This window comes from Mustela lutreola, chromosome 4 (assembly GCF_030435805.1).
Source record: "Mustela lutreola isolate mMusLut2 chromosome 4, mMusLut2.pri, whole genome shotgun sequence".
In the NCBI taxonomy this organism is placed as follows: domain Eukaryota; kingdom Metazoa; phylum Chordata; class Mammalia; order Carnivora; family Mustelidae; genus Mustela; species Mustela lutreola.
The window spans coordinates 167,844,217-167,865,548 of record NC_081293.1 but is presented as its reverse complement, the minus strand read 5'-3'; the positions used below and the strand labels follow the sequence as shown (position 1 = coordinate 167,865,548).

Below are 21,332 nucleotides of genomic sequence, written 5' to 3'. Positions count from 1 at the left end.
TTTTAAAATAAAATGGGTTTTACGCCGTTGATAAATAACAATAGAAAATTAAAGGCTGTGTTACTGTATTTTGAGTTACTGTATTTCTTAAAAGACAAATTATTTTCTTTAGGCATTTTTCAGACTTCTGAATGATGCAAAGTTTTTCCTGGATTCTAGGTTTATTCAAATGTTATTTTTGTTACTGTTTATATTTGGGATCTATGGATGGTTCCAATTGAGCTGAAGAAAAAGATCGTAGTTCAATGTTTAACGTTTATAGAACTGATACACTTCAAAAACTAAGCGTACTGGTTCCCCATGCCTCCTGCCTCCATGGTCCCACCTCCTAAAGAGTTGGGTCTAGATTCTGGGTAACTGTGACTTGGTAGACCTGAGAGTAGCAGTTTTTACACATGGTAAGTAAATATGACTTATAAGGTCATCAATTTATTGGAACATGGAAGAAAGTTCTGAGGTTGGAAGCTATATCAATAACTTGCTCTCCTAATAGAAGAGCTCCATTGATTTAAACTCAGCTAAAACTAATTGTAAACATTACATACCGATTTACAAACTTGTGAAAGACTTAAAACATACTCATTTCCATAATTCTGTATAAATCAGCTTTTTTCTTTTAAACTACAAGTTTGTATCTTTTGACCACCTTCACCTGTCTTGCCTACCCCCCCCAGTCCCTTCTATGGGCCACCACCGGTCTATTCTCTGTTATCTGTAAGTTTTGCTTTTGGGGGTGGGGGTTGAGATTTGGTGTTTTCTAATTCCACCTACAATTGAGATCATATGGTATTTGTCTTTCTCTCTCTGGCTTGTTTCACCCACAAAACATAAGGACCTCAAGGTCCATCTGTGTTGTTAAAATGGTAGAATTTCCTTTTTTTTTTTTTTTGTTTTATGGTTAATTAATACTCCTGTGTGTGTGTGTGTGTCCCACATTTTCTTTATCTGTTCTCCTATCAATAAACACTTAGGTTGTTTCCATGTCTTGGCTATTGTAAATAATGCTGCCATGAACATGGAGGCGTAGATATCTTTTTGAGTCAGTGTTTTCATTTCTTTTGGATAAATACTCAGAAGTGGAATTGCATTCCACCAACAGCACACAGGGGCTCCCTTTTCTCCACATTCTTGCCAACACTTGTTATTTTTTGTCTTTTTCATACTAGCCATTATGACTGGTGTGCGGTGATATCTCATTTGTGGTTTTAACTTGCATTCTCTGATGAATAGTGACATTGAGCATCTTTTTGGGGACCTGTTGGCCATCTGTAGGTCTTCTTTAGAAAAATGTCTATTCAGATTCTCTGCCCATTCTTTAATCAGATTTTTTTTTTTTTTTTTTTTTTTTTTTTTTTTTTTTTTGCTATTTGAGTTGTATGAATCAGTTTATGTGATAATTTATGTTCAGTCAAGGTGGCATTGGCATTGTAAGTTCATCCTTTGAAGTCCTCCTTGGCTTGAAAGGCAAGGAGGCATAACTTGTTAGAGAATGTCCCATAATTTCTAGAACTCTTGAAGGTATAAAATGTAGATGTTTCATAACTTCAGTGTTCCTGACTTCTCAGGGAACCCTGTGAAAGCTTATTTGGAGACTCCGTGTATTATTCTGGGCTGGGGATAGCATGTCTAATGTGGGCGGAGGGACCTGGAAAGCTGTGTGGAAACTCCAGGCCTATTTCATCTGTGCTTGTTGATTGAAGGTAGCCTTTTTTTTTTTTTTTAAGAATTTTATTTATTTATTTGACAGACAGAGATCACAAGTAGGCAGAGAGGTAAGCAGAGAGAGAGGAAGGGAAGCAGGCTCCCTGCTGAGCAGAGACCCTGATGTGGGGCTCGATCCCAGGACCCTGAGATCATGACCTGAGCCAAAGGCAAAGGCTTTAACCCACTGAGCCACCCAGGTGCCCCAATTGAGGGTAGCCTTAAAATTATTTGTGAAGGTCACTCCTGGGTGGAATCCCTGATGGGGAGGAGGAGGAGTCTGTTCTGGCCACATGCTGCTTCACTCAGCGCGCTTCTCTCCTGACCTTCTCTACCCAGCCGTTGTATTGCGATTGTTGTTGACAATCATCAAAAACTCAATGAACTCTTTTCCACCTTCTTGTCTGTATTTGCCTAATGAAAACTATTGTTTGCCTCTTTTTTGGAATATTTTTTTCCCTTGGGTTCTGTTATACAGCTTCTTTCTCACATTTTCCCACTTTTCCAATGACTCCTCATTAAGTGAGCATTTACTTAATTCTAGGTGCTGCACACTTCCTGTTTCATCCTCATAATACTCCTGTGATCTAGGTGCTACCATTTCTATCTGTTTTACAGAGGAGCATCATGAGGCTCAAAGGATGCAATAATCTCAAATTCAAATAGAGCCAAGATCAAACTCAAGTTCTTCTGATTCTGAAGCTTGGGCACTAACACTTCTCCCATCTTCTACTCTCTGACTCTGAAATGTTTTTCTGAAGCTTCTTTTCTTGAGCTTCCGTTCTTGCTCCAAATTGGCATCTCTTAAACTTTTCTGGATCAAAAACCACTTTGAGAATGTGATGAAAGCTCTGGACTTACTTCTCAGGAAAATATGTATAGAAATAAATATCAACATATTTTATGCCCGTTGTGGGTTTGCTCTATAATCGGACCATGGCAAGAGATGCCAGTCTCCGTGTTTATTCAGGAGAACCCATCAGGCTGAGTAGCTTCAGCTAGCACCTCTCTGTGGTTATCTTTCCTACAAACTCATCTGGTACCCTGACTCACGTCCTCAAAGTGTCACCTTTGTTGTCTCATGTGAATTGGACAGGTAATTCCTTGTGGACTTCTGCCTATTTCATGCTGACCAAATTTGGCCCGAGGGGACCCCTGACTAGCTTTGTGCACCAGGGTTTCTAGTTCAGACCTTGTAGGAGCTAGACTAGCCAGAACCAGTACAGTTTGGAGGGTTGGGTGTTCACACTGCCAGGAGCAGTGTAGGTCAATGGAATAGGAGTTTATAGCTTAATGCCTCTTGTCCTTTAGATATACATTTCTGGAAAACATTCCATGTCCATCTCAGCATTGGCAGAATTGAGCCTCTGTGCCCATAGTGATAACCTCAGTAATACCTTTAAATGGGCTTTTCTTCTTCACTTGCTTCCCTGTCCCTGATCCCTTGGGATCACCTCCCAGAAAAACTGTATAGAAGTTCTTGCCTCAGACTTGGCTTTCAGGGCAACCCTATCCAAACTGAAATAACTCTCAAATTTACTTTTCTAGTCCTGACCTCCTCTTGGCATTCCCCTCCTATGTGTCAAGCTGCCTGGTACTTGAACTTCTGTGTGAATGGGGCCCTCATGCTTAGCACATTCCATTCATCAGAGGTTTCTTACAGTGGCTAGTGACATTCCGTAAGACAGTTCTTCAAGATAAAAACTCCAGTGTCATCCTTGACTCTTTCTTCTTCCTCATTCTCCTATCCTATTACAGATTATGTCCCAGGGGTTGGACCGTTAGCACATCTCCTGAAGGTCTCAGCCCCCATACTTTAACCCCACAGCCGTAGACCTGGTAGCCTAGGGAGGGACAATCATGGGTATCTCCACCAGAACAGCTTTGGAGCTGGTTTCACTTTCCCCTTCCTGTCTCCTTTCCAGTGTCTTCCATTCTCTTTGTCCAAATGACCTCTCTCATACACAAATCTGAAATGATCTTCTTGCTTTAAGTTACAGCACATGGAATAAAATTTAAATTACGTGGCCTGGCATAAAAACTCCTCTTGACCACAGCTATTTTCGGTCTCATCTGATGCCCTGTCTCTCCTGTTGAAGTTATTGTGTAGCCACGTTGAACGGGCTCGGGTGTTGGGACACTCAAGGCTCTTCACAGTGTCAGCGATCTGTGGTGCTGCTCCTTCTGCTTGACTGCCCCTCCCCCGCTCTTTGTCAGCCTGAGAAACTTGAAATCACCTTTCAAGAACTGGCTTAAAATAATACCTCAACAGAATTCTTATTTTTTTTCTTTATTTTAAAAAAAAAAAATTTTTATAAACATATATTTTTATTACCTCAACAGAATTCTTATTCCTGCCAAGCCTCAGTCTTTGCAGTTCCATACCCAGTTCACATTTCTCGGTGTCCTGACCATGCATTTTTACAATATGTACCCATCTTTATTTCCCTCAGTCTGCCCTGTGCTCCAGAAATGTGGGAGCCAACTCTGATTTATCTTGTCTTCCCAGTGCCCAGAAAGAGTGGCCACTTAGGTACACCAAACTTAACTGAATAGTACCGAGAACATCAAGAGAGAATTAGACATTGAGGAGAAGCACAAGGAAGGGGTGCCTGGGTGGCTCAGTCATTAAATGTCTGCCTTTGGCTCAGATCATGATCCCAGGGTCCTGGAATCGATGCCCACATCAGGCTCCTTGCTAAGTGGGGAGCCTGCTTCTCTCTCTCCCACTCTCCCTGCTCGTGTTTGCTCGCTCTCTGTCAAATAAATAAATAAAATTTTAAAAACTAAAAAAAAAAAAAAAAAAAAGCACAGGGAAGAGAGGATGATGGACTTAGGAAAGGATGTCTATCCACAGGCACTTGGGGAGAAGGTGGTGAAGAGTGATGAATGAAAACAGAGCTGGAATGTAAAGGGAAGATCAGCGTTGTGAGAAGAAAAAGCTGTGCAGATAGAGTGCAGGGAGAGGAGAACTGCCAGTGACAGAGACAGACACTCAGGCTCTGGGATGTTACTGTGGTTTACAAAAAATCCCACAGGTTATTAGTGCTCAGTTTCCTAAGTACTGTTATTCATACCAACTGCTCTACTCTCTGGATTAATTTAATATTGCAAATTATGCTTTAAGTTATTGTGTACATAAAGGCACCATAATGTACAAAGTAATGTGAAGCGATTTATTTATTTTTATTTATTTTTTAAAGATTTTATTTATTTATTTGACAGACAGAGATCACAAATAGGCAGAGAGGCAGGCAGAGAGAGAGAGGAGGAAGCAGGCTCCCCACGGAGCAGAGAGCCCAACGTGGGGCTCGATCCCAGAATCCCGGGATCATGACCCGAGCTGAAGGCAGAGGCTTTAACCCACTGAGCCACCCAGGCGCCCATGTGAAGCGATTTAAATTTAAATTTCTATTTTGAAGATATTTTGCAAATTGAAATTTGCCTTTTGAGAATCTTGAGGTCCTAGGCCTCTATCTCAGAAAGACTGTGGGGCATTGTTTTCTGAGTATTTGCTATTTTCCCCGATCTCAAAGCCAGAAAGGGAGCCCCAGAAGCAGTGGTATCTGCCTGCCAAAAAGTTGGAAACTCTCAAAAATTAAAAAAAACAAAAAACTGGACATGCTTCATCATCTAAATAACTTCAGAGGAAATAGATTTGATTTATAGTGTTAATTTCCCTTGCTAAACTATGGCAGACAAGTAGAAAAGATGAGAAGACTTTTTTTGATTTTAATATAGAAGATACACTGGAGAGATACCAGACCTATTATGCTGTCTGAAGTTTCTGAATTCCTACGAAAAAGGATTTCCCATAGTTCCAATAAAAGCAATTTTCCCCTATGAGTACAGTGTTCTTTTTCACTGTCCTGTAGACATAGAGATATAATATTCTGTTGTGCCACAATCTGGTAGTCTTATGAATCCTCTTCTTTTTTTTTTTTTTTTCCCATACTTTGCCAATAGTCTCGTCATGTTTTCTTCATAGAGTATAATTGCATGTATTTGTTCTCTATCATGTCTTCTGTTTATCTGGGTTGTTTTGCCAGGGGTTTCTCCTCTTAGACATTTCTTTTCTTTTTTTTCTTTTAAAGATTTTATTTATTTATCTGGCAGATAGGCATCACAAGTAGGCAGAGAAGCAGGCAGAGAGAGAGGGTGAAGCAGGCTCCCCACTGAGCAGAGAGCCCAGTGCGGGACTCCATCTGAGGACCCTGAGATCATGACCTGAGCTGAAGGCAGAGGCTTCACTGAGCCACCCAGGTGCCCTGCCTCTTAGACATTTCTCCTCTCTTTTCATGTCTGTATTATTGTCAGATTTTACTAGAGAAGTATCGGTAAATATTCTTCAAGTCAGTTGTTCTGGACATTCTTCCAGGATCTATAAGTCGTACATCAAACAAGGATACACAGACACACAACATACACACTAGAAATTCATTCTTTTCAGAGATCTTTTTAACTTAGATCTTATTTTTTTAATATGTGGCTTACCTGAATGTGATAGAAATTTGTATTTCTAGAGGAACTGAAAGCAATCAGAAGATAGAAAAGGAAAAGTGGAAAAATGATCTAAACACACTTTCTGGACTAAGTAAATAGTATTGATACATTGCAACTATAAGCCTAGGGATTATATGTTTTTTATTCTCTCTTGATGAAGTTCGATATAAGTTATTTCTCTGTGAGGCTATATGTGTCTGTGTGTGTGTGTGTCTGTGTTTCTGTGTTTCGTGTGTATACACATGCATGTGTATGTGTGCACACACACACCCACACATACCCACACACAAACTAGTTTCTCCCATTAGCTGGTAAGAGCTTCTAGACCATAAACTATCGCTGCAAATTGATTCTACATTCCCTCAAATATGACTTCTCATAAGCCAAGTCCTTTAAGAATACAACATTTCATATATTTCTCAGACTACATGTCAAATCAGTATCATGCAAACATAATACTTTAACTACTTTCTTAGAGCATGGTGTTGAGAGGAAAAAATTTAATATATCTGTGCTACATCTACATTAATGCAGTGGTGCAATATTGAAACTGCTTTTATCTGCCACATTTCTCAAATGAAAGCGGCAGCTAAATTTTATGGTAGTTCCACTGTGAACCTTGCACACAATCTTGCCTATGTGGATCCAGCCCTTTGGTGTTATTAAGGCCGTAGTCTTTATTCTGGATCTTAGACTTTAAAAGTTGCTACGGACATAAGCTGCCCATCATGTGGTCATGTCTACACCGTAAAATCTTTCCAGGGTGCACAGCAAATTCTTGGTAGAATTCATAAGCCTTTCAAGAAATCAGAGTAAAATTCTGCCTGGTATTTGCGAAGCAGGCAGCAGTGGAAACTGTGGTATACCTTGGCTCCCAAAGATACTGGACGTGAACTGAACGATAGTTCTTGAACGGTTCTGGAATAACCCACCACTGGTTGGCATCCCCTGTTATCTGCCTGTTTGTACTTCACACACAAGGAAAGCACAGATTCCACCATTTAAATGTATGATGGCTAGTAGTAAGCATTTTGAGGCAAATATGGTTTCTATTAGAGTTCAGTTCAATCTTGTGGAGTTTACCAGAGAAGAGGCCGCAGATAAACAACTTCCCGTATGAGTATGTTTAAATGGCTTAGAAAGGAATTATGTTTTAAATATCCTCATACTTCTTAATAAATGGAGCGTGCTGGAATCCTTGCTGTGATGCAGATAAACTCCTTGTATCACTCACAGTCAACAGTACCTTTTCTTGAGCTGTTCCAACGAAGGGAGTGACGTTCACTCTTGGCAAATCCCCCACGGAGTAACCTGAGCTCACAGGGGCCTCGCCACAGTACCAGTAATGACAGGATTCTGAGAGGATTTGAAACCCTATCTCAATAATTTTTTTTCTGTTTTTCAACATACATTCAAAGCAATACTTTGGCATTGTAATGCGATTCTTGACAGGGCTAAGGTAAATTCATCATGCTAAACTGAAATGTTTCTGGCAGATGTCTACTCTGTAACAATCAAATTGTGTGTACTGTGATATATGACAACCACAGTGCTACTTCTGGTTGTAAAACTTACAAGTGGAGTATTTTATTCATGCAAACTTGGAATGTAATTATGCAATGTATTATCCCACGGTGTTTTTTCATTCAAAAAAACTTTTGAAGACAATCTGCCAACTTCCAAATAATGGGGATATTTTAGTGCCTGTAGAAAGAATGGAACTTTTTCATCACAAAGATGTGCGGCATTTTGATGCTTTGATGGGATGTAAAATCATATACTTGTTGAAATTTTAAAAAGCATACAAGCAAAGTGTTTACTCTTCTTAAATATTAACTTTGTTCCCCATGGAAATAGTCGGTTGTTCAAGGCAGATGCTCTTCTTTAAAGAAGAAAGGATTGCCATGCCAATGTTATGTATCAAAATAGTTTAAAAATACATGTTTGGGGATAGCCGCTACTTAATTATATGTATAACACATCCCCTGCTGTATCATGTATCATATTTTAAGTCAAAGAACCTAAAGTTTTGTTTAAAGGAAAATGTAATCCAAATGAATGTCAGCTCTGACTTTGATGATGCATGGAAATCCTAGCACCTGACTCCTCTTTTTTTTGACACGATCTCTGAAAACAAACCCCCACCCCAGGAACTGGAATAGACAAGATTTTAAGAATCTGGCAAATCTAAGTTTTTATATTATGGTTTGGATTCCCTTTGCCTTGTCCTTCACACTTTCAACAATTAACAAATATTCTGATGAATGGATAAAAGCCCTTGGTTCGTTTTTTAGGATATAGTTGCCGGATACAAATCACCGTAGCGTCTGGGCAACTTCACTGTCCTTCCCTTAAAGTATCAGCTTGAACCCGAGTGGCTTCCTTTTGCCCTGGTGGCTCCCTCCTCCCTGACTATTATTAGTAAGCACCTATATTTTAAAGAGCTCCTTAAAATTTAATTAGTATTTTCAATGTGAATTTAAATATTTACATTTTGATGTGATTACTTTTTAAGAAAACAGTCAAATTCTATGATCCTTTTTCTATTTTTTGTGGGGTTTTTTGTGAAGCAAAAAATAGTTAAAGGAGGTTTGGGGGTATTTTTGGTTTTTTGTCCTTTTTTTTTTTTTTTAAGAGGGAAACATAATGTGTGATGCACAGAACTTAAGACAAATTAGCCAACCTCTGGGGGCCAGTAAACACCCTCCCAGACTAACACAAAACTTGGAAGCTGCCCAATTGAACATTTGAATCAGGTTGTGCCAAAAGACAAAGGCCAGCAAGAATATAACTTTGGAAGATTTACTCGCTAATTTTAGAGCTGCTGGAGGCCCACCAAAGAGATTTGGGTCATGCATTACCTAAGACTTATGATGGGACGCAGACTTACTCATTAGGGCAATTAAAGAATGACTCATTTAACTAACCATTAGTAAGCAGTAACTGGGTAGTGATCAGTTTAGCTAAAAATGATCAAACTGTTGTGTGTATAGTCAAGTGGAAATTGTCCTCTCTTTCAGTGGTTATGCTTATAATCATCATCCAGTGTGTTGTGGAAATACACATGTGATTCTGCTCATTGTTATTCATGCTACACACACACACACACACACACACGTGTTATTTATTCATTCATGTATTAATTTAACAAGTATATGAATGAACACCTCTTACCTGCCGGGAACACTGGAGATCTTTGTCCGTGTCTCCTTACTCCTGTTTTCCTCGTACTTCTTCCCTGCACCTAACCCCGCCGGCTACATGCGTTAACATCCATATGGTATTTTTCTCACTGGTTCACCACCAGAACACCAGGTATGCTACCATTCCTACCATGTAAACCCTAAATGGATTTCTAATATGGGTGACACTGTTGATAAGCACTTTCAGACCCATTATCTCACTGACTGAAAACATGACATTTGTGACCTTAAACATTAATGGACTTGAAAACTTCTGTGAACTTGACTTTTGTACAACATTCATGCAGTTGGTTTTGTATGCAAGCACTGGGCACATGTAACATGTCTATTCTCCAAGGATAATCTTTCAGTTCTCTTCCAGAAATGTCCCTCCTCAGTCCCTCCTCTATCCCCATCTGTTCCTACAGCTAGTGCCTTAGTTCAGGCTCTCACCATCTTTTGTGTAAGTGAATACAGTCTTTTAACTGTCTACCTAAATTCATCTTCAGTCCCCTCTCATCTGTCACTCACTGCCACCCCAATAAAATTATATTAAAATACAAATTTGATCCTGTTTCTTGGATTACAATCCTCAGAAAGCTTCATGTTGCCTACAGGTTTGCGTTCAGAAACCTTCACCAAAGCCTTTATGGTGCTACCTCTTGGGCTCAGTTGTTGTTCTTGGCTCACCTGTACTCTGTCCTTTTAATATTATCGCAACTTGAGAATGAACAGATAACTGTTTACTCTTTCTCCAATCCTGGTTTCAATAATCCCTCCTTTGGGAAACCTTCCTGGCTCTTCCAGAGACCCTTAGTCACTCCTACTCTCTACTCCTGAAGCAATTCTACCTGTCTCTTAACTCTTGAATTCTATCAATTTAATGTGCGTTCTCTAGGAACTCATTAATAGACACCTTGCTGTCCCTACTCACAGTCCTGGGTCTGGCACACACAGGTGACCAGTAAATGCTCCTTGACTAATTGGGTAAATATCTGAAGTACCAATTAAAATGTTGCCATTTACCAATCTAGTGTTGAACTAGACAACTAAGGCTGATGTTGGACCTACTTTAACTTAGAAGTTAAAGTATCCAACTCTGAAGGCATACAGATTGCAAATTAAGTTGTTTTATTATCTTTGTTGACATTCTTATGGCGTCTCTAAGACCTTTCTGGAGGGACTGATTTCCAGGCTAAGATTTCTATTGTGGGTCTGCTTACATTGATAATGATGTTGAGTCATTCCAGGATGTATGGAACAAAGTTAAACCTCATCATCTGTTGGGATCCTAGAGCTCTAAAAACTCTATCGTAGATTTTGGATCACTCACGGTAATGATTCCCTCTTTCTTTCCCTGTTCCCCTGCCAGCTTGTTATAGTATCGGATGTTAGCATAAAGGTGTGTAATCATCAAACCTGAAATTGCTAAGTTAATTTGTGGAGTGTCTAGTGTGGTTCTTGTGATACTAGATTTGACTGTCAATGCTAAAGAGACAAACATCTAAGAAACCATCAGAGTTTACATTATTTTGATAAATCTGAGAAATACATGATAACAAGATTGGATTCAGACAACATGTGCATTTGCACACACACAGTCTTGCTACTTCATTAGAGGACTGGTAGAAAACAGATGGCTCACTCAAAGGCCTTAATTAAAGAGCACTTAATAAAAGGGACTGTTCACAGAGGAAGAATCAGTTGTAAGGTAACTAACAGAGGAATCTGAAGTGACAGAAACTAGCCACAGTGGGAGACGTTACTTCCCCATGCCTGAAGGGGCAGAATCAGGAAGAAGGATGACTACATAGCAGCACTTTATGTCTGGGAATGGAGTTGTAAAGGTCATTACCTGGAATACCTTGACCTCTCTCTCCTCCCACCTTCTGATTGCCCATCAGTGCTTGCCATCCACCAAAGCCAACTAGAAACCAGAAAGCAAGGGAGCCTGGCACAAAGGCAGAGACAGAGAACAGACCTAGAGAGAATGGAGATGGAGAATGACCAGCAAACAGTTCATGAAGAACATCTAACTCCTGATTCCTTATCCATCAAGGAAAAAAAAAAAAATTAATGAGTAGGCACAAGGTAGCAGAATACTGTGGATTGACAGACTTTGGGTCAATGCATGTAATGCGAGTTAAGTAGTACAGTGGCTGTGATTTTCAGTCTCTGGGAGAACCCACGCTAGGACACCACGCCAGGTGACAAAGATGGGAGACAGGAGTAAGGCTGGTGAGACTTCAGATCCCCATATCCTCAAGCCAGCTTCAAGCAGAGCAGTTGTGATTGAGTCTATTATATTAAATTACATGTAAAATTTCTTAAGCAAAATACTGTTGTAATAGCAAGATCTGGGAGATCAGGTTTCCTGGGTCTAACGGAACTACTTTAGAAAATGAGCTTAAGCAATCCGTTGTTTTATCTGCAAAATGGAAGGAAAAAATGCATATCCTACATGAATCACAGGGTTGCAAAGATCAAATGGGAAAGTAGAAATGGCTTCCTTGTGAAAAGCTAAACAAGTGCTACAAATGTCAGGCCCTACCACTTTTGGATAGTATCTTACAAAGCTGGACCCCGCGTATATGCTTGCAATCATCACATCCGTGCTCTTGACTATCTTGCCTCTACACATGGAGCACTTCACTCGACTCCAACTTAAACAGCACATACAAAGAAAAGATAAGCAGTAAGAAAATCCAAATGTGTTGGCAATATCACTGCATGTTAACAAGAAAGAACCAGGTTCACATTGAACTCCGTTTTCGTGGTGCATAACTCTCCTATCCATAGGTCCTATTAACTTCAAAGGGAGCTCCGTGCATGTAAATGATTATATTTATTGGATGCGCCAACTCCTTCTTATCCTCTGGGCACAATTAGAAATATCATAGAAAAATGAATGTTAGAGACTTGGATCCATATTTGATATTCTATGGGAAATTTCCCATAGTTACAGATGTTAAAAATCCTGCCCAATGGTCCAGTTATGAATGTGTACTATTTCTGCTTCTATCATCTTTGGAATTATTTTTACTCTCGTTTTAGAATATTTTTTTACATTAAAGGAAAAAATGTTCTCTTTAGGTCCAGATCAGCCCGTGATAAAATCTTGGCTTATACAACTTGGTACAGTGATAAAAATTTGGACTGCATGGCCCTGCTCTTTCGGGAACCATTAGTGCTTCCCAGAGAGTCTATCATTAATACTTAACAACAGTCCTCTTCCTACTTCAAGTTCACTCTGGGAACTGTTGGTTGGGTCAGTGTCTGGGAACTAAATTCCTGGATGCCTAGTTTAATATTAGATCCCCTAAACTATGCTGTAATTTCAGGATTTGTTGTAAATTCAGGCCATTATTAATATCCTTAGTAGGTAGCTGTAAACTCAGATTTTCTCCAGTTGAAATTGCCACAGTCAATTAGAACAGATGGTCTAGGTGTATGAAGAGCTGCACTTTTCACACCTACTTGCTATTTGTTCTTTAAATTCAGAACAAATGAAGGTGCACCTGGCTGGCTCAGTTGGTGGAGTGTGCAACCACTGACCTCTGGGTTGTGAGTTCGAGCCTCATGTTAGGTGTAGAGATTACTTACAAATAAAAATCTTAGATAAAAATAAGTAAATTCTGGGGTGCCTGGGTGGCCTCCGCCTTTGGCTTACGTCATGACCCCGGGGTCCTGGGATCGAGCCCGTATCAGGCTCTCTGCTCAAGCAGGGAGCCTGCTTCCTCCTCTCTCTCTGCCTGCCTCTCTGTCTACTTGTGATTTCTGTCTGTCAAATAAATAAATAAAATCTGAAAAAAAAAAAAAAAGTAAATTCAGTCGTCTAATGGTTCTTGGTGGAGGTGTGTCTGGAACTCATTCTGAGAATGACTTCTGTCCTCGCCCAGATTCTTTAGTGAACGTGAGAGCCTTGGAAGTGGTACAGATATGACTCCTTGGCCATATAGATTATTATACATTCTGTACTGTACAACAGTATGTGTGTTAGACAGCCAAGAGGGCAGGTTAAGTCTTTACCTGTACAGTTCTTTAAAGTGACAAAGGAGGGACAAAAGTGGAAGAATCCCCTCAAATCAAATATTGAGAACGCTGATGAAAGAGAAGATGTGTTCTATGAAAAGATGAAAACCTTTACTGGAAATGTACCCGCATGAAGGGTGGGGTGACAGATACAGAGACTTATATGATATTGTGAGAAGCAATCTGATTTATGAGAAGAGTCATTCTAAGTAGTTTTACGGACAAATAAGACCATATCCACAAAGTAATTTGGATCCACTGTGAATTATTCGTATGAAGTAAGCAAGCAAAGGGAGTCTAATTTTAGTAAATATTGATAGAGCAAAACAATCCAAAGTATATATAACAATCATATTTCTAGTGAAAATGTGTGTAAGTGGGTTTATTTTGAAAGGAAAAGTCCTACTCCCAGTGTCATAACCAATTAAATTCTCCAGGTAATGACCCCATTTGCATAGTGAGCGGAACCCACAAGTGGGAATTTTAATGGGCACACCACCTGAGTACAGTAATTGAGAGTGACACAACTTGAACTAGTTTTGTGCTTACCCCACTGAAAATTCTACTCATATTATTTTTAATGTCAAGCTACAAGTCAAATTTCAAGATGATGGATTTGTTCTTTTTTAAGCACCGAGTTTGAGTAAAAGAAATGCTTTAATTCTGTTATGCATTGCATATCTTTGCTTTAACTAATCTGTAGTTCTGATTCTCACCATTGCTTCATTTTCTTCAGTGATTGGAATTTAATTTTATTCATTAATTTGTGAATAATTAGATAAAAAAAAATAATGTCCTCAGCAGCCAAATTGCTTTTGGATTGCTATTTAATGTACTTTTACCAGGATATGTATTCTCGTTAAACCGGGATAATAGTTTACTAAAATGTAATTGTGTAAATATGCCCAATTATTCTTTCTGATGATCTAAGAAAATCTAATAGAATATGCATTCGTGAGTATTTCCCTCCGCCTCTGCCTCAACACCAAGAAAACGCCTCTCCTGCAGAGCTGATCACAGATGCCTTGTCATCTGAAGGTGTTACTTCTAAAAGATACTCTCCTTATCTCTCAGGCACTATTCATGTCCTTGAAAGAACTGAGCATTCTGATGGAGGGATCATATGACGTCCACATCAAATTATATAATAAAGGTGATCTCCAGACTCTAAGAGTCAGACACACATGACGAACTGCGCTTTCTAGGTTTTGAGATGACATTTAAAAACTTCTTTTGTTTCACTCTAAGATTGCTTGAGATCCTAACTATTTGTAGGTGTTTGACACCACTCGGCCACATCTGTAATTGGCATTGCATCCAGCAGACAGGCTCTGTACATCTTTACACTGCAACCTACCAAGTTAAGAAATGTATTGGTTCAATATAAAACAGCAGGCTGTTTTTAGACATAGTTACTAGTGCACAAGCTTTAATATGGCTTGGCTTCATCCTATAATGAGATCTTTTGGTTCCCTGCTCAACAGGCTTTTATTCCTTTGCAAAAGGCTATGAACTATGTCAAGTGGATCAGCTGCTTTTGTACACCCTCTTTCTTGGCTTTGGAACGTAATTCTTTTGCTTCTACCCCTTTATGCATCAGACAGAACTTAAGAACCTTTTCAGTTTTTCAAGCTAAACTTAGAATTTGTTTGAATTTGCTTTTTACTATTTTCCTAATAATTATATTCTCAACCGAACCTCACACAAAGACCTGCCTGGAAGCGAGCACTTAATTGCAAAGCTACACTTTGTCTTTAACACACGTTATCTATACCCCATGTCGGTAACGTGTCAAAGGATGGTTATGTACCCGTGATTTCTTCCCGGTCCCCTCACAACTGAAAGCAGCACTCCGTTTCAGCAAGCGCCCAGGTGAGGGCCCGAGGGCATCAATAACAGACACACAGTGGAACCTGAACTAGTGGCCCGAGTTCAGTAGGAAGGCAGGAAACCACTCCCGTTGACATTTGGCAGCTTGGGAGTATCGGGGTAGCCCCCGTGGCCGTTGTCCCACCATTGTCCCCCCTTTGATGAAGAAGAGGCTGCTGCAGGTTTCTGCTTGCCTCGAGATCCTGCTTCCTACCTAGGTGAGGCGCGGCTGTGCTCATAATCCTTTTCATTACTCACTCTGTCACTGCCTAGTGACACCATTAAAATGTGAATATTTACATGATGTTTTGATTTGCAGCCCTTTCCCGGTTGAGGAAGCAATCATTGTTGGGCATTTTGAGAGGCAAAAATTTGTGCTGGGTTTAGTCACTACTGATCATTTTTGCCAAAACCACCCTCCACTGGAGGGCTGCGTCCTTGGAGTGTTTTCCGCGCTCCACACCCACTTCTGCAAATCTCTAATACTAAATAAGCAAGTAAATACAGGCCGTTTTCTCATGAGAGGTGGCAAACTCCTTGCTTGGGTTGAAACTACGTGAGGGTCCTGACTCCTTACTGAGGTACCCTGAGAAAACAGACACTGGAAATTTACTAGTGACAGGGGGGCATGGAGAAGGGTTAAAGAGACTCCTTTGTTTAAAAAAAAAAAAAGCTTGATCCAAAAGTGTAAACAGTAAGTGTGTAGTAAGCCCTATCAATATGTTAACCAGTCTTTAAAACAAAAATGGTAAGCTTTAGGGGTGCCTGGGTCGCTCAGTTGGTTAAGTGTCTGTCTTTGGCTCAGGTCATGATCAGGGTCCTGGGATCAAGTGCCCCATTGCATCAGGCTCCCTGCTCAGTGGGGAGCCTCCTTCTCCCTCTCCCTTTGCCCCTGCCCCTGCTGGTGTGTGTGCTACTCTCTGTCACATAAATAAATAAAATCTTTTAAAAAAATGGTATGCTTTACTATGTTAGTGTGAAAGGAAAAGAAAAATGGATAGTGTATTATTTGATGAAATTTTATCTTGCCTGTCAGATTAGATGTAATAAACCTACGGGCTTACAAATCACAAGTAATTGGAAAGGGCATAAAGGTCTTGAATAATTTGAAAAATAACCTCATTAATAAATAAACTTATTCATTAGGTGGTTGGGTAAATCGAAGCATTTAATCCAGAATTCCAGAAGGCAAGCCACAGACTCAGGATTCCAGTCTTATTTATGGTAGGCAGTGACTTTGACATTTATAACATTAGAATCTAGGGCACTGATAGAGGTTGTATGGATAAAGAATGAAAAGTTATTACATAAGGTTGCCTTGGTTACTCCTTGAACTGTTCAGAGAAACCCTACTTTAGGTTAGGAAAAAGGATACAGTTTATAGACTATAAGAATGCAAAAATCCGATTCTATTCCTAAGTAAAAAGCCTTCTAGCTCAAGTGCTGGGGGGGTGGTTAAATAGTAACTATAAAATGCTACCTCCTACTTAAAAATCGCACTACTAAATACCCTAGATGAAAATACTGATGATTTAACTTTTGGATGAAATTAATTAACTCTAATACCTGATTTCATAGGTTTTTTTTGTGTTTAATCTCACTATACATATTAAAATGAACTTTGTTTCCATTTACTTCTTTTGGAATTATCTCCTAACTTCTAAAAACCGTTTATTTAAGACCATGTTTTAAAATCATATGTTAACTATGATCTGCAGTATAAACGGATCTGAATCTTTCATAGTTTATTTAGGAGCATGAGTCATGTAATTTACATAAGGAAATTAGGAAATCTTCAGAAAGGGAAGTAACAAGATAAAAGCCTCAAGTTTTAAATGACAGTCAAATTCATTCAAATATCAATGTATCAATTAGGTAGAAAATATGCTAAAGCACAAGAGATAACTTTTTTTTTTATTTCAAAATAATGTATTCAGGATAATACAGGTCCAGTTTAAAAATATTAAAGGTTTAGTTTCCACATTTAAAAAGAGACCAAATCTGTAACTGTAAACTCTAGCACTTAGTCATGACGGCCATATATTCAACAAAACATTTTACATACAGAAATTCTAACATATACTGAAACTATTTTCACATTTTCCTACTTTGGTTTTTTATTTTTCCTCATTTTTTAAAACCATACAAATACTTTATGGAATGACTAGAGTAGACAATAGAGGAAAAGTACTGTGAATATAAATATGAAAAAAAATTCTGCTATCAATTAATGTTCTCTGTTACGGAGAAACATTCCTTCAAAAGTGCTAATATTTTCCTTGCAAATAGTGGCAGAATATATTTAAATATTAGATAAACCACTTGGTTGAAAAATCTTGCAAGATAAAAAGTGACACATCTTAACAATTCCAGGTCATTAAAAGGCTAATTTATATGTCAATACACAGATGATATTCCTCTATCCTAGTAGATACGCATAACTGAGTATACGTAAATATTCAGATTCTGGCTACTATGAAATAGTACAAAGATGTTCTTATATTTACTGTAACAAAAACTCTTTAGACAACAGAAAGATAGCGGTTTTCTATAATTCTATTTAAACCTGACAACTTAAAGGGTATGTGTGTGTATACACACACATAGCAGTGAAAAGGGGATTCAGAAGTTTGATTTTTTTTTTTTTTTTTTTTTTTTTTTTGCTTTAAGTCCTTTAAGTAATGATAGAAGTAGAAGCTAGGTTTTTGTCTCAAAGGAAAAACCAGAGGTGACATTCCTGCGCTTTAGGTTTAAAACCTTTCTTAAAAGGCTAGCCTTGCTATGTACTTGTTTTCACTATCAAGTTGAATTTCAGCTGGAAGAATTAAAAAAGAACTATTAATCCAAAACTTAGTATCCTTCCAGAATTTCTACAAGGAATTACATTAAATCAAACCAAACTACAGTTCTGGGAAGATCAGACTTAGTAGGAGAGCACACAGTATGGAAATTTACCCCCACCTTCATCTGGGCTACACAAAGTGTGTCTTACAAACTATATACTTCAGTCAATTATGAGACTATTTCTTTACACTGCCGCATCTTGATAACCTGCAGTGTTGGTTTCGTTTGACACAAAATTGCAGTACTAAATAAAATTTGGTCACAGTAGCAGATGTCCAGTTTCCCACTGTATTGGAAGGAAGGGTTTACATTTAAGGTGAGCCCTGTTTATAAACATTGTGTACAAAGCAAAACAACCTCCCCCTCCTGCAAAAGACTGAAAGCTCTCAAACCCTCCTCGCAAAACAAAAACAAAAACAAAAACAAAAACAAACCCAAACAACCACTTTTGATCAAAATCAAAATCAGAATACTGAGATTTTAATATTTTTTAAAAATCACCTAATTTAAATGCATTTTGTCAAAAAGTATTCCACATTCTTAATAAAATAGAGCTATTTTAATAAAGCATTATATTCTTATCAAAACTTTATCATAACATTTAAATGATGTGTAAAAAATTGCATACTTTTCATTAATTTAAATTTTATAGGCTTTAATAAAAAGCTGTATTCCTGCAACTAAAGAAAATACATACTTAAGGCATTTTTCTTTTAACGGCTTAAGGGCACACACAGTTCAGGCTCCCCACCTAAAACTTGGTCTTCCTATATCTGATTTCATCCAAGCCATGGATGGATCACTCATCCTAAAAGTCCTCCTCAAATGCCCCCTTGTCGTTGAAGCTGTGTGCCTATGCCGGTAGACAAGAGCTAGTCTCTTCTATGTACTCCTAGAGCCTTTTTAGCCTCTCTCTCGCATCATCCGCACTTCAGTATGCCTTAAGGACTGGTGTGTACTTGACAGGTGTCTTTCCTCTACTAAACTGTATAGTGCTCTGGCTGGGAGTTGAGTGGCATCCGTCTTTGCATCTGAGAGGCCGTTACACACAGCCAGGGCTTAGTGTCTGACGAACGAGGGGAGAAAGTGAGAACCCAGCACAGAGCTGAACACTGGGTGCCCAAATATGGTGTGGGTTTTTCTCCCAAAGTTCACTTTAAAAGAAGGAATGCTTACTTGGAACCATGAACAGATAAACATCAAAAATATAAACTGTCTGGTTTAAATACAGAGAAATAATACACTTGGAGCAAGAAGCTCTTAAGAATGGTTAAAAGCAACAGAAACATGCATAAAAAGGAGACATTTAGCTTTTTTTTTTGGTCAAAATGTCCCTCAGTCATTGTAACTTATTTAGTTTAGAAGTAGTTAAAATTTCACATATTAAAACATGTAGACTCGGTTAGAGAGAAAAGGCTTTCAGAGATTACTTAAAATAATGAGTTAACAGTGCAAATACTGGGTTGCTTCATGAGACTCTCACCATGTGATTTTCTGCCCCCTTCAAAGAAAAATTGTAAAACCTCCAGTTTTAACACAAACAGAAGATAAATACCTATGAAGGAAAACAAATGCCACAGCATTCCATACAGATTTCCAAGCAGTCCGATGATTCACAACAGGCATCCATGATGCCACAGTCCATGTCACAAGGGCAGTTACAGTCGTCCCCCATCTCGTCTCCACAGCAACAGCAGCAGGCTTCGGAGGTGCAGATGCCACAGGAAGCCTGGCCCAGGACAATATTGCAGAGGGTGAGGAATTCACAGAACAAGCAGGCCAGGATACAGTGGACACAGCAATCTTCATTTTCAGTTGGGAAGAGACCATGTAGTGAGGGGGGAAAAAAATGAACACAAATAGAGAAATCATCAATGGACTGAATGATAAGAATTGATCAAAATAATCCAAAACCCCATGACATGCAGTCTCAGAAGCCTTCCCGTGGGCTGGAAGCTCACAAAGAAGCTTAAATTTTAGAAGAGCCGTCTTTAGAAGTCGATATTGCATTCAGAAAACAACCAACCAACCGAAAAGCTGGTGGTGGGGTGTGGGACCAGATGTATGCATGTGGGGGAAATTTTGTTATTCTCACACAGCGTACAGTGGTCTTAGTCCTCGGTTCTACTGCTCTGTGCCTCTCCCCCATCTTCCCTACATCCTGTTGCTCTCCATCACACGGGCTAAACACTTCTGTGACCTCGCAGTCCTTTAGAAATAGACATTTTACTGCACCACCCACCTGCTCCCAAACTGGAAGAAAAAATATTCAGTACGATGCATTCAGTAGATTACTGAGCTTTTCCAGGATTATACTGTCATCATGGTTTGTAAGACAACTGTTATCAAGAGCTAGATGTATTATCCTATGAAGAAAATAGTTACCTTTCAGAAAGCCAGTTCTGTTCAATATGCCTTCACAGAGATATGAGTACTAACTAGTTCTAACACTTGTGACCTTAACTTTCTACTTCACTGGGAACGCTGCTATTTCAAGGCTGAAAGGGGAATCTACAAAAACTCACTTGACGTTGAAGAACCTTTAACCGAGTATTCTTAAAGCCCTAAGAATCTTCGTGAACATAAGATTCTTTATATATTAATCACAGAATACCTCATACACAGAACTATCCGTGTTGGATCTATCAGCTTCAAGGGAGGAAAGAATGGCCATTCCACCCAGCCTGAGAAGGACAGGCTTACATCTTTGAAGTCTCCTTTGGTCACTTCCTCTTCCACAATATAATCAATGTCTTGAATTTTGACTACATCTTTCCTTTACTTTGCACTATACTTTTCCCGACAGTGAATGTGGACACGTCCCTCAGTAAGCTCTCAGAAAGGATAAAGGTACCTTCCGGATTCCTGTGAGTAGCATTTTTTTGCTCAGTACTGTGTATTTCCCCTCCAGGATCATGTTGCTAAGTTCACTTATTTTCCAGGTGTAGAGTACCCCAATTGATTAAATATACCATCATTAATTTATCCATACTATTTATGAATATATTCGTCATATCCAATGTTTTTGCTATTCCAGACATTACTGTTTGGAATAGTTTTGTGCAAGTGTCTTAGAGCTCCCATGCTAGGTCACTGGCAGAGCTCTGGGCTCATAGGATATGCAAACTTGTTTCCAAAAACACTGCTTGCTCCAAAATTTACTCCCCCAAACCAAGCTTAAGAATGCTCCATATCTCCATC

General features: G+C 39.0%; 1 protein-coding gene and 1 long non-coding RNA gene across 3 annotated transcripts in view; one reads left to right on the top strand and one right to left on the bottom strand.

Annotated features, from left to right (window-relative positions):
- Nucleotides 1-17,175: 17,175 nt before the first annotated feature.
- The window catches only part of MDFIC (MyoD family inhibitor domain containing), a 91,418-nt gene continuing 87,261 nt past the window's right edge, over nt 17,176-21,332 (bottom strand). For both annotated transcript variants that reach the window (XM_059171636.1, XM_059171637.1), the window contains exon 5: nt 17,176-19,934. In XM_059171636.1, the coding sequence (XP_059027619.1) occupies nt 19,687-19,934 (248 nt within the window). In that variant the 3' untranslated portion in view covers nt 17,176-19,686. The remainder of the gene's footprint in view (nt 19,935-21,332) is intronic.
- LOC131829651 (uncharacterized) overlaps nt 19,933-21,332 on the top strand; it is a 27,733-nt gene continuing 26,333 nt past the window's right edge. Inside the window, exon 1 of the long non-coding RNA XR_009352942.1 lies at nt 19,933-20,998. This is a non-coding gene — a long non-coding RNA (uncharacterized LOC131829651). The remainder of the gene's footprint in view (nt 20,999-21,332) is intronic.